At 43.9% G+C, this 13,254-nt stretch overlaps 1 protein-coding gene across 1 annotated transcript in view; it reads left to right on the top strand.

Moving 5' to 3' along the window:
• Positions 1-13,254, top strand: part of LOC120037544 (pyruvate dehydrogenase E1 component subunit beta, mitochondrial-like) — a 35,987-nt gene that overhangs the window by 19,099 nt on the left and 3,634 nt on the right. The window contains 2 exon segments of the mRNA XM_038983574.1: positions 525-616; positions 6,079-6,220. Coding sequence (XP_038839502.1) covers positions 525-616; positions 6,079-6,220 — 234 coding nt within the window.

The raw sequence follows: 13,254 nt of genomic DNA on the forward strand, positions 1-13,254 counted from the left end.
ACTGCTCTTCCCCAGCACTACACTACCCTGGCTACTGCTCTTCCCCTGCACTACACTACCCTGGCTACTGCTCTTCCCCAGCAATACACTACCCTGGCTACTGCTCTTCCCCTGCAATACACTACCCTGGCTACTGCTCTTCCCCTGCACTACGCTACCCTGGCTACTGCTCTTCCTTGGCTACTTGAAAGCCTGGCTGGTCATTCCCAGTAAAACATGCAGATCACAAGGCGGTCTGCTGATTTGCAGAAGGCGTCTGTTTTTTCTGTCTCCAGACCCCCTCCTCCGGGCCACTCAGGTAAAAGGAGAAAAACAAGGCAGTTTATTTGTTCTTGTGAAGGGAAGCTTGAAGGGGTCAGTAACAGAACTGGAAATCTTGGCCTGGAATGTGCCACTTAGTTGTGGGTGGTGGAAAACAGAAAACTCCTAAGGGTGCGTAAGTTCACTCGTAGGCTCTTGTTACAACACAGATATACAAAACATTGTACATGACCCAACCATTTCTGCCTGTCTGTTTACTCCAGGAACCCATATCACTCTAGTGTCACATTCCCGTTGTGTGGGTTTCTGTCTGGATGCAGCGGCCGTCCTGGCTAAGGAGGGGGTTGAATGTGAGGTGAGTGTCCTATTTATGGGGTCAAAAATTTGATTTGTACATGTTTTTATATAAACTGAACTTACAATCATTAGTAGCCCAGCAGTTAGAGGAGAATGGCGCCAGAGGGGGTGGCTGACGTTTTTATGGGCTACTAACAAATTGATCTCTTTTCTACATTTTTATTTTTTGCATTGTTAAACTTATTTGTACATGCAGTTGAAGTCGGAAGTTTACATACACGTAGGTTGGAGTCATTAAAACTCGCTTTTCAACCTCTCCACAAATTTCTTGTTAACAAACTATAGTTTTGGCAAGTCAGTTAGGACATCTACTTTGTGAATGACACAAGTAATGTTTCCAACAATTGTTTACAGACAGATTATTTCATTTATAATTCACTGTATCACAATTCCAGTGGGTCAGAAGTTTACATACACTAAGTTGACTGTGCCTTTAAACAGCTTGGAAAATTCCAGAAAATGATGTCATGGCTTTAGAAGCTTCTGATAGGCTAATTGACATAATTTGAGTCAATTGGAGGTGTACCTGTGGATGTATTTCAAGGCCTACCTTTAAACAATAGTTTGCAAGTATAAACACCATGGGACCACGTAGCCGTCATACCGCTCAGGAAGGAGACGCGTTCTGCCTCCTAAAGATGAACGTACTTTGGGGCAAAAAGTGCAAATCAATCCCAGAACAACAGCAAAGGACCTTGTGAAGATGCTGGAGGAAACGGGTACAAAAGTATCTATATCCACAGTAAAATTAGTCTTATATCGACAACCTGAGCAAGGCAGAAGCCACTGCTCCAAAACCACCATAAAAAAGCCAGACTACGGTTTGCAACTGCACATGGGGACAAAGATCGTACTTTTTGGAGAAATGTCCTCTGGTCTGATGAAACAAAAATAGAACTGTTTGGCCATAATGACCATCGTTATGTTTGAAGGAAAAAGGGGGAGGCTTGCAAGCTGAAGAACACCATCCCAACTGTGAAGCACGTGGGAGGCAGCATCATGTTGTGGGGGTGCTTTGCTGCAGGAGGGACTGGTGCCCTTCAAAATAGATGGTATCATGAGGACGGAAAATTATGTGGATCTATTGAAGCAACATCTCAAGACATCAGTCAGGAAGTTAAAGCTTGGTCGCAAATGGGTCTTCCAAATGGACAATGACCCAAAGCATACTTCCAAAGTTATGGCAAAATGGCTTAAGGACAACAAAGTCAAGGTATTGGAGTGGCCATCACAAATCCCTGACCTCAATCCCATAGATAATTTGTGGGCAGAACTGAAAAAGCGTGTGCGAGCAAGGAGGCCTACAAACCTGACTCAGTTACACCAGCTCTGTCAGGAGGAATGGGCCAAAATTCACCCAACTTATTGTGGGAAGCTTGTGGAAGGCTACCCGAAATGTTTGACCCACGTTAAACAATTTATAGGCAATCCTACCAAATACGACTTGTGTATGTCGACTTCTGACCCACTGGGAATGTGATGAAAGAAATAAAAGCTGAAATAAATCGTTCTCTACTATTATTCTGACATTTCACATTCTTAAAATAAAGTGGCCTAAGACAGGGAATATTTACTAGGATTAAATGTCAGGAATTGTGAAAAACTGAGTGTAAATGTATTTGGCTAAGGTGTATGTAAACTTCCAACTTCAACTGTATGTCTCTTATGACCAAAAAGCTTCAGAGCAGCGATACCTCGAACTGGACTAATAATTTTTCTTTAACCAGTCGCTCGCAAAGGATATACTGCTGCTCCCAGACCAAGCCCAAATCCACATGAAGACGAGTCGGAGTGCCTTGTGAGAATTCATCCGAGAGTGGGTAACCCGCCTCTACCATCCGACCTGTTGGCCAACGTGGAATCGCTGGAGAATAAACTGGATGAGCTCCGTTCGAGACCATACTACCAACCATACTACCAACGGGACATTAACTGTAATGTTTCACCGAGTCGTCGTCATTGAACGACAACATGGATAATATACAGCTGGCTGGGTTTTCCGGCAAGACAGAACAGCTACCTCCGGTAAGACGAGCGGAAGTGGTCTGTCTATTTGTCAATAACAGCTGGTGTGCGATATTGATGAAGTCTCAAGGTGTTGCTCGCCAGAGGTAGAGTACCTCATGATAAACTGTAGACCATACTATTTACCAAGAGTTTATCTATATTTTTCATAGCTGTCTATTTACCACCACAAACTAATGCTGGCATTAAGACCGCACTCAATGAGCTGTATTCCGCCATAAGCAAACAGGAAAATGCTCATCCAGAAGTGGCGCTCCTAGTGGCCGGGGACTTTAATGCAGGGGAACTTAAATCAGTTTTACATGCAAGAAAGCTTAAATCGATTTTACCTAATTTCTACCAGCATGTCAACCAGAGGAAAAAAAACTCTTGACCACATTTACCCCACACACAGAGACACATACAAAGCTCTCCCTTGCCCTCCATTTGGCAAATCTGACCATAATTCTATCCTCCTGATTCCTGCTTACAAGCATAAACCAATGCAGGAAGTACCAGTGACTCACTCAATACGGAAGTGGTCAGATGACGCGGATGCTAAGCTACAGGACTGTTATGCACAGACTGGAATATGTTCCGGGATTCATCCGATGGCATTGAGGAGTATAGCACATCAGTCACCGGCTTCATCTATAAGTGCATCGACGACGTCGTCCCCACAGTGACCGTGCATTCGGAACGTATTCAGACCCCTTCTTTTTCCATATTTTGTTATGTTACAGCCTTATTCTAAAATGGATTAAAAAATATATAATAATAATCCTCAATCTACACACAATACCCCATAATGACAGAGCAAAAACAGGTTTTTGGAAATTTTTGCAACTGTATTAAAAATAAAAAAACATACCTTATTTACATAAGTATTAAGATGCCATGAGACTCGATATTGAGCTCAGGTGCATCCTGTTTCCATTGATCATCCTTGAGATGTTTATACAACTTGATTGGAATCTACTTGTGGTAAATGTAATTGATTGGACATGATTTGGAAAGACACAAACCGGTCTATATAAGGTTCCACAGTTGACAGTGCATGTCAGATCAAAAACCAAGCCATGAGGTCGAAGGAATTGTCCGTAGAGTTCAGAGACAGGATTGTGTCGAGGGAAGGGTACCAAAAGATGTCTACAGCATTGAAGGTCCTCAAGAACACAGTGGCCTCCATTAAATGGAAGAAGTTTGGAACCACCAAGACTTTTCTTTGAGCTTTCCACACGGCCAAATTGAGCAATTAGGGGAAAAGGGCCAATGGTCACTGACCGAGCTCCAGAGTTCTTCTGGTGAGATGGGAGAACCTTCCAGAAGGACAACCATCTCTGCGGCACTCCACCAATCAGGCCTTTATGGTAGAGTGACCAGACGGAAGCCACTCCTCAGTAAAAGGCAGGCTGCCCCCAGGTGGTAGGGTAGGTAGCAACACATCTGCCAAGTTCCTTGGTGTCCACATCACTAACAAACTATCATGGTCCAGACACACCAAGACAGTTGTGAAGAGGGCATGACAATGCCTATTTCTCCCCCAGGAGACTGAAAATATTTGTCATGGGTCCCCAGATCCTCAAACTTCTACAGCTGCACCGTCGAGATCATCCTGGCTACCCGGACTATTTGCATTGACCCCTTTTTTTCCCCAGCTGCTGCTACTTGCTGTTTGTCTATGCATAGTCACTTTACCCCTAACGACATGTACATATTACCTCGACTAACCTGTACCCCTGCACGTTGCCTCGGTACCAGTGCCCCCTGTATATAGCCTCGTTATTTGCTTTTTGCTTTTTCTTAACTGCATTGTTGGTTAAGGGCTTATAAGTAAGCATTTCACTGTAAGGTCTACTACACCTGTTGTATTCGGCGCATGTGACAAATAACATTTAATTTCAGGAAGTATTCACACCCCAAAATGTGAAAATGGAATTGATTTGGAAAAAATATATAAATAAATAAAAACTGATGTCTTGAGTCAATAGGTATTCAACCCTGTAAGTTCAGCAGTGAAAAAAAATATGATTTAATCCATTTTTTAATTCAGGCTGTAACACAAACAAAATGTGGAATAAGTCAAGGGGTATGAATACTTTCTGAAGGCATTGTATAGGTAATTGAAATGTGTTTGTTTTTTAAGTTCTGTAGACCATTGATGCATAGCACCTTTAAACAATCCCTGGAATGAGGTTTGAGTCAACGAGTGTTTTTGAAAACGTACAACATTTCTAAAGTATTGTTCTGTCTCCTGCTAGGTGGTTAACCTGTTCTGTCTCCTGCTAGGTGGTTAACCTGTTCTGTCTCCTGCTAGGTGGTTAACCTGTTCTGTCTCCTGCTAGGTGGTTAACCTGTTCTGTCCCCTGCTAGGTGGTTAACCTGTTCTGTCCCCTGCTAGGTGGTTAACCTGTTCTGTCCCCTGCTAGGTGGTTAACCTGTCCCTGTCCCCTGCTAGGTGGTTAACCTGTTCTGTCCCCTGCTAGGTGGTTAACCTGTTCTGTCCCCTGCTAGGTGGTTAACCTGTTCTGTCCCCTGCTAGGTGGTTAACCTGTTCTGTCCCCTGCTAGGTGGTTAACCTGTTCTGTCCCCCTGCTAGGTGGTTAACCTGTTCCTGTCCCCCTGCTAGGTGGTTAACCTGTTCCTGTCCCCCTGCTAGGTGGTTAACCTGTTCCTGTCCCCCTGCTAGGTGGTTAACCTGTTCCTGTCCCCCTGCTAGGTGGTTAACCTGTTCCTGTCCCCCTGCTAGGTGGTTAACCTGTTCCTGTCCCCCTGCTAGGTGGTTAACCTGTTCCTGTCCCCCTGCTAGGTGGTTAACCTGTTCTGTCCCCCTGCTAGGTGGTTAACCTGTTCCTGTCCCCCTGCTAGGTGGTTAACCTGTTCCTGTCCCCCTGCTAGGTGGTTAACCTGTTCCTGTCCCCCTGCTAGGTGGTTAACCTGTTCCTGTCCCCCTGCTAGGTGGTTAACCTGTTCCTGTCCCCTGCTAGGTGGTTAACCTGTTCTGTCCCCCTGCTAGGTGGTTAACCTGTTCTGTCCCCCTGCTAGGTGGTTAACCTGTTCCTGTCCCCCTGCTAGGTGGTTAACCTGTTCCTGTCCCCCTGCTAGGTGGTTAACCTGTCCTGTCCCCCTGCTAGGTGGTTAACCTGTTCTGTCCCCTGCTAGGTGGTTAACCTGTTCCTGTCCCCTGCTAGGTGGTTAACCTGTTCCTGTCTCCTGCTAGGTGGTTAACCTGTTCCTGTCCCCCTGCTAGGTGGTTAACCTGTTCCTGTCCCCCTGCTAGGTGGTTAACCTGTTCCTGTCCCCCTGCTAGGTGGTTAACCTGTTCTGTCCCCCTGCTAGGTGGTTAACCTGTTCCTGTCCCCCTGCTAGGTGGTTAACCTGTCCTGTCCCCCTGCTAGGTGGTTAACCTGTTCCTGTCCCCTGCTAGGTGGTTAACCTGTTCCTGTCTCCTGCTAGGTGGTTAACCTGCGCACCATAAGACCTCTGGATGTGGACACCATTGAGGCCAGTGTGATGAAAACCGGCCGTCTGGTCACAGTGGAGGGGGGCTGGCCCCAGTACGGAGTGGGTGCTGAGATCTGTGCCAGAATCATGGAGGGTACGTCGAAGTTCTCTTGTATTATACATTACGGCTACGTTTTCATAGTGCAAAAGCAATGTGAAGTGTACCATAGTGGAAGAGGCGAATCGAGAGATTTTACTCTGCCCAAAATCTGTTCACGAAGATTAAGCCCACGAAGGGAGGAATTTTTGTGGAATTTGGTTTAAAAAAAATGTTATTGCTAATTTACAACGCGAGGCTTATTGGATTTAATAAAACGTTTTGTAATGGTGAGGTTGTTATGCACTGATATGTGGAAGCACGTGGCATTTTGGCAAATTAAAAAAAAAAATCCCGGGGAGGGGGGGTGTGACTCATCAAGTTTTAGCATTGACATTGAAATAGAGGGCTTTCACCATTTAAAAAAAATCTAATTTGAATCAAATTTACACATATATTTAGATGTTATTGCGGGTGTAGCGAAATGCTTGTGTTCCTAGCTCCAACAGTGCAGTAATATCTAACAATTCACAACAATACACACACATCTAAAAGTAAAAGGGAATTAAGAAATATATAAATATTAGGACGAGCAATGTCAGAGTAGCATTGACTAAAATACAGTAGAGTAGAATACAGTATATACATATGAGATGAGTAAAGCAGTATGTAAACATTATTAAAGTGGCCAGTGATTCCATGTCTATAGGGCAGCAGCCTGTAACGGGCTTCCTCCTTCTCTTCATCCGAAGAGGAGTAGCAAGGATTGGACCAAAGTGCAGCGGGGTGTGAATTCATAATGATTTATTAGACAAGACGAAAAAACACGAGAACACTTTAACAAACTACAAAACAACAAACGACGTAGACGCACCTGAACATAGGAACTTACATGACACGAAGAACGCATGAAACAGGAACAGACTACATAAACCGAACGAACGAACAAACAAACCGAAACAGTCCCGTGTGGCGTAACATACAGACACTGACACAGGAGACAACCACCCACAACAAACAATGTGAAACAACCTACCTTAATATGACTCTCAATCAGAGGAAACGCCAAACACCTGCCTCTAATTGAGAGCCATACCAGGCAACCCATTAACCCAACATAGAAAACACATAACATAGACTACCCACCCAAAACTCACGCCCTGACCAATAAAACACATACCAAACAACAGAAAACAGGTCAGGAACGTGACACAGCCTCTCTATCAATCAATCAAATTTATTTATAAAGCCCTTCTTACATCAGCTGATGTCACAAAGTGCTGTACAGAAACCCAGCCCAAACAGCAAGCAATGCAGGTGTAGGAGCACGGTGGCTAGGAAAAACTCCCTAGAAAGGCCGGAACCTCTAAGGTGCAGGGTTGAGTAACCGGGTGGTAGCCGGCTAGTGATGGCTATTTAACAGTCTGATGGTCTTGAGATAGAAGCTGTTTTTCAGTCTGTAGGACACAGCTTTGATGCACCTGTACTGACCTCGCCTTCTGGATGGTAGCAGTGTGAACAGGCAGTGGCTCGGGTGGTTGTTGACCTTGATCTTTTTGGCCTTCCTATGACATCGGGTGCTGTAGGTGTCCTGGAGGGCAGGTAGTTTTGCCCCTGGTGATGCGTTGAGTAGACCAACACCCTCTGGAGAGCCCTGCATTTGAGGACGGTGTAGTTGCCCTACCAGGCGGTGATACAGCCCAACAGAATGCTCTCAATTGTGCATCTGTAGAAGTTTGTGAGGCTCTTAGGGGCCAAGATTAATTTCTTCAGCCTCCTGAACAGGGAGTACAGCAGAGGGCTGAGCACACATCCTTGTAGGTTGTCTCCTGTGTCAGTGTCTGTATGTTACGCCACACGGGACTGTTTCGGTTTGTTTGTTCGTTCGTTCGGTTAAGGTTGTGTTGAGGATCAGCGAAGTGGAGATGTTGTTTCCTGCCTTCACCACCTGGAAGTCCAGGATCCAGTTGCACAGGGGGTAGGGTTCAGACCCAGGGCCCCGAGCGTAATGATGAGCTTGGAGGGTACTATGGTGTTGAATGCTGAGCTATAGTCAATGAACAGCATTCTTACATAGGTATTCCTCTTGTCCAGATGGAATGCTGCCAGCTATCCACGGTTTCTGAGTTGGGTAGGTTTTAATAGTCACTGTGGGAAAAACATCCCCTTATACCCTTCCTGATGAACTCAGTCAATGTTATTCTCAGAGGCGACCCAGAACATATCCCAGTCCACGTGATCAAGACAATCTTGAAGCATGGATTCCGATTGGTCAGACTAGCATTAAATAGACCTTAGCAAGGGTGCTTCCTGTTCGAGTTTCTGCCTATAGGAAGGGAGGAGCAAAATGGAGTCATGATCTGATTTGCCGAAGGGAGAGCAGGGGAGAGCTTTGTAGGCATCTCGAAAGGGGAAGTAGCAGTGGTCGAGTGAGTACTACCGTCAATGTGGTGGTCAAACTTCGGTAGCGTTTCCCTTCAATTTGTGTTATTAAAGTCCCCAGCTAAAATGAAATGCGGTTTCCAGTTTGCATAATGTCCAGTTTAGTTATTGGAGGGTCGTCGTGGTATTGGCTTGAGGGGGAATACTCAAGTGACTATAACCGAAGATGATTCTCTTGTGAGGTATTCTAGGTCGGGTAAACAAAAGGACTTGAGTTTATGTATGTTATCACGATCACACCATGAGTAGTTAATCATGAAACATACACCACCACCAGCCTTCTTCCCGTAGAGTTCTTTATTCCAGTCTACTCTAGGGATGCACGATATATCAGTGAACATATCGGAATCGGCCGTTATTAGCCTCAAAATGCCAACATCGGTATCGGCCTGATGTCTGTCTAGTTTAACACCGATGTGCAAAACCGACGTCAAAGCTGAAGTGCCTATATAACGTAGGTACATGGCGTAATGACGCCACGTACATTTTTGCGCTACACGTGCAACACAGCATTCCTAATTTAGCCCACAATGTCTGCTGTGTGGATCAAGCAGACAACAAGTCCAGCAGTCATTTGAAAGAGTAAGAACATTTAAGCGAGACAACTCAAAAGGCGAAATCCATTAAAGCCAATATAATGGAATTCATTGCCCTTGACAATCAACTGTTCTCTGTCGTGGGTGATGTTGGTTTTCGCCGACTGGTCGAGCACCAGTACACACTACCAAGTGCGCTATTTTTTCAGATGTTTCCCTACCGGAGTTGCACAGTAATACCGTCACTGCTATTAGCTTCACGACATGCATGCTATGGAAAGCCGTTTGGGTCTTTGCATGTCAAAAAAGATACAGTAGCACTGTCAAAGCTGTACAAAAAAAGTCTGCAAACACCGGCCACAAACGATGTGTTTTCAATCCCGCGTTGGTAATAAAGCATAATTTGTTTGACCGCAACTTCTGGGTTAGCTAGCTTTTAGCTTGGTACCTAGCTAACACCAATATAACCAGCCTGAAAACAATGACCAGTAGAACCTGCAGTCATTTTCATTATTCTTAGCAATGATTTAGGAATCCTTGTGAGTAAGTATTAGCTAGGTTGCCACTTGTTGTTCGACTATTGAAATTGAACTTCAGTTCATGAAAAGTAGCTTGCCAGCTATTTAACCCTGTTGCCCAAAGCTAACGTTATAAGCAGCCAGCTAGCTTCATGTGGCTAGTGAGGCTTGACCGGACCGGGTTATGTGTTGTGAAGCTAGCCACAATAAGGATTAGGCACAATAGTGGAATTTGCAATTTGCCTTCAAAATAAATGTATGCCATTGACAGTGATGCAAATGAATACAAATAGTAGAATTATGCCATACTTTTATTTTGAAGGCTAACCGCAATGTCCACTGTTGTGGCTAACCCTTATTGTGGCTACCTTCACATAGATGGGTCCGACCACCATTAATCAAATAAGAACTGTTTTATAAATTAGGATTATTTTAGATAACACCTAGCTATATAGTTAGCTACTATAGCTACTGAAACAGATTGTCGTTTTGCTTTGTTTTGGGGGAAGAACATTGTTTGCATCCATGAGCAAACAATGACCAGCATTGATGTATCGATGAATCGCTGTGACATATGAAATACGAGTGATAGTGTAATCAATGTGTAATAACTACGTAAAAAATTTATGAAAGCGTTAAATTATTATGTGACGTACAGTCATATTCAGGTCCTGATTGGTCAACAAGCTTAATTGACACGTCAAATAGTGTATATTTTGTTTGAAATCCTGGTTGAGAATGAAATGACTGAACAACGAAACAGCAGAGCAAGTAAGTGAAATACATTTTGATTATGTTTTACTGGTAATGGGGACATGCGTAAATGCCAACAAAATAACAAAAATTATCCCTAAAATAACAAAATTTTAGGGATAGGCATCCCGCTAGCGGGACACCTGTCGACAACATCCTGTGAAATTGCAGGGCGTGCAATTCAAATAAATAATCGCAATATTAAACATACAAGTATCTTATATCATTTAAAAGCTTAAATTATTGTTAATCTAACTGCATTGTTCGATTTACAATGGGATTTACAGCGAAAGCATACCATGTGATTGTTTGAGGACAGCGCCCCACATCAACATATTTTTCAACCAGCACAGGCTTCACAAAATCACAAATAGCGATTAAATAAATCACTTACTTTTGAAGATCTTCCTCTTTGTCATCCCAAGGGTCCCAGCTACAACATGAATGGTCGTTTTGTTAGATAAAATCCTTCTTTATATCCCAAAAAGTCAGTTTAGTCGGCGCCATCGATTTCAGTAGTCCACTCGTTCAACTTGCAGACAAAGGAGTCCAAAAAGCTACCACTAAACTTTGTTCAAACAAGTCAAACTACGTTTCTATTTAATCCTCAGGTACTCTAAAATGTAAATAAACTAATATTTCATACGGAAAGTAGTATGTTCAATAGGAAAGCAAAATTAGTGAGCGCGCGCCGAAAGACTGATATTGTTCCAGTGCTCTCTTCACCAAAAACTCAATTCTTGCTTGTTTTTCAAAAAACAACCCTGAAACCTTGAATAAAGACTGACATCTAGTGGAAGACATAGGAATTGCAATCTGGGAGCCGGAATTACATAGGACGCATAGCTTACCATTGTAAGAGCCTGGGATCTCAAAAGAAAATCTTCAGATTTTTGCCTGCCAAATCAATTCTGTTATAGTCTCCGACATTATTTTAACAGTTTTAGAAACTTTAAAGTGTTTTCTATTCAATGCTACCAATTATATGCATATCCTGGCTTCTGGGCCTGAGTAACAGGTAGTTTACTTTGGGCACATCAGTCAGGTGGAAATGCAGGAAACTAGACCCTATCCCTAACAATAGTCAGTTAAGAACAAATTCTTATTTACAATGACGGCCTACCCCGGCCAAACCCAGACCACGCTGGGCCAATTGTGCGCTTTCCTATGGGACTCCCAATCACGGCCAGATGTGATACAGTCTGGATTCAAACCAGGGACTGTAGTGACGCCTCATGCACTGAGATGCAGTGCCTTAGACCGCTGCGTCCATGTGTGTGTTAACTATTTCACTGTACTAGAATGATAAACAGGCTGCTAAAAAAAATTATATCGTATTGTTTTTTTTTTGGCAAGGAAAATATCGGAATCGGCCAAAAATGTCATATCGGTGCATCACTAGTCTGCGCAATGAACTGAGAACCCAGCTGGCTGTATGGATGGGGACAGTATATCCAGAGAGTCATGATTCCGTGAAACAAAGTATGTTACAGTCCCTGATGTCTCTCTGGAAGGAGATCCTCGTCCTGAGTCGGACTAGAAGTCCAGTCCGAATACCTGTTCTCCACCGGGTGGCGTCTTGGAGCAGCCTCTGGGATAAGTTAAATTGCCCTAGGGGGTATGAACAAAGGATAACATTTATGAAAGTCGCGTTCGTGGTCGTAATGCTGGTGAGTTACCTCTCTGATATCAATAAGTTATTTCTGGCTGTATGTAATAAAAAGAACGTTCTGGACTATTAATGTAAGAAATAACACACCAAAAAACAAAGTACTGCAAAGTTGCTTCGGAGCTAGAAGCCATGTCTTATATTTAAGTAGTAAACTGGGTGGGGATTCCTTTTGATTTGTGCTCAATCAACCAATGAAGAAGAAAATGTACTACTTAAAATGGAGGTAGTCTCAATGGTGCTGCCTATACTGTCACTGATGCTATAAGGGTGCATACAAAGATGAGTCCTCTATTTATCTCTATGGCTCACAAGTGTATCTGCCCTCTCATTGGCTAGACTGGTCCCACCTGATTTTGCCTCCTGTCTGCTTTCCATTTTTGAGGACATGTATTTTTCGTTGTTTGAACGGTCACTCGAATGTCTTGTCAATATAATAGTCAATCTTTGAATTTGCCAAAATGTACCATAAACCAAATGGTAATTTAGAAGCACGATTTTAATTTACTTCCAACAAAGTGTTATAAGGAGGAAATGATTTAACATTTTAGTAAACTGAGCAATACAATTAATTAATGTAATTATTTATTTTAATGCACATTGTTGTAGAGAAGTTTAAATTATAGTTCTCACATGCATCGGGTACAGGAAATGTTTTACACAGTCATTCGTTGTCATGCTGCCAGATTACAATGAGGTTGATTGGTAAATGTTGCCCTACATCGCTTAGTGTGTGACTAGAACTGCAGCCATATCTACCTACATCCCCATGCTGGCTTTTCTCTGAAGTCTAAGCTAGGTTGTGCCAGGGTAAACATGGGTGAACTAGATGGAATGCTGCATGGGAAGATCAGGTTGCTGCTGAGAGTGGTGTTGGAGGGCCAGTACGGCTCTGGTGTTGCGGAGGGCCAGTACGGCTCTGGTGTTGCGGAGGGCCAGTACGGCTCTGGTGTTGCGGAGGGCCAGTACGGCTCTGGTGTTGGAGGGCCAGTACGGCTCTGGTGTTGCGGAGGGCCAGTACGGCTCTGGTGTTGCGGAGGGCCAGTACGGCTCTGGTGTTGCGGAGGGCCAGTACGGGTCTGGTGTTGCGGAGGGCCAGTACGGGTCTGGTGTTGCGGACGGCCAGTACGGCTCTGGTGTTGCGGAGGGCCAGTACGGCTCTGGTGTTGCGGA

The sequence above is a fragment of the Salvelinus namaycush genome, unplaced genomic scaffold (assembly GCF_016432855.1).
Source record: "Salvelinus namaycush isolate Seneca unplaced genomic scaffold, SaNama_1.0 Scaffold176, whole genome shotgun sequence".
Taxonomy (NCBI): Eukaryota; Metazoa; Chordata; class Actinopteri; order Salmoniformes; family Salmonidae; genus Salvelinus; species Salvelinus namaycush.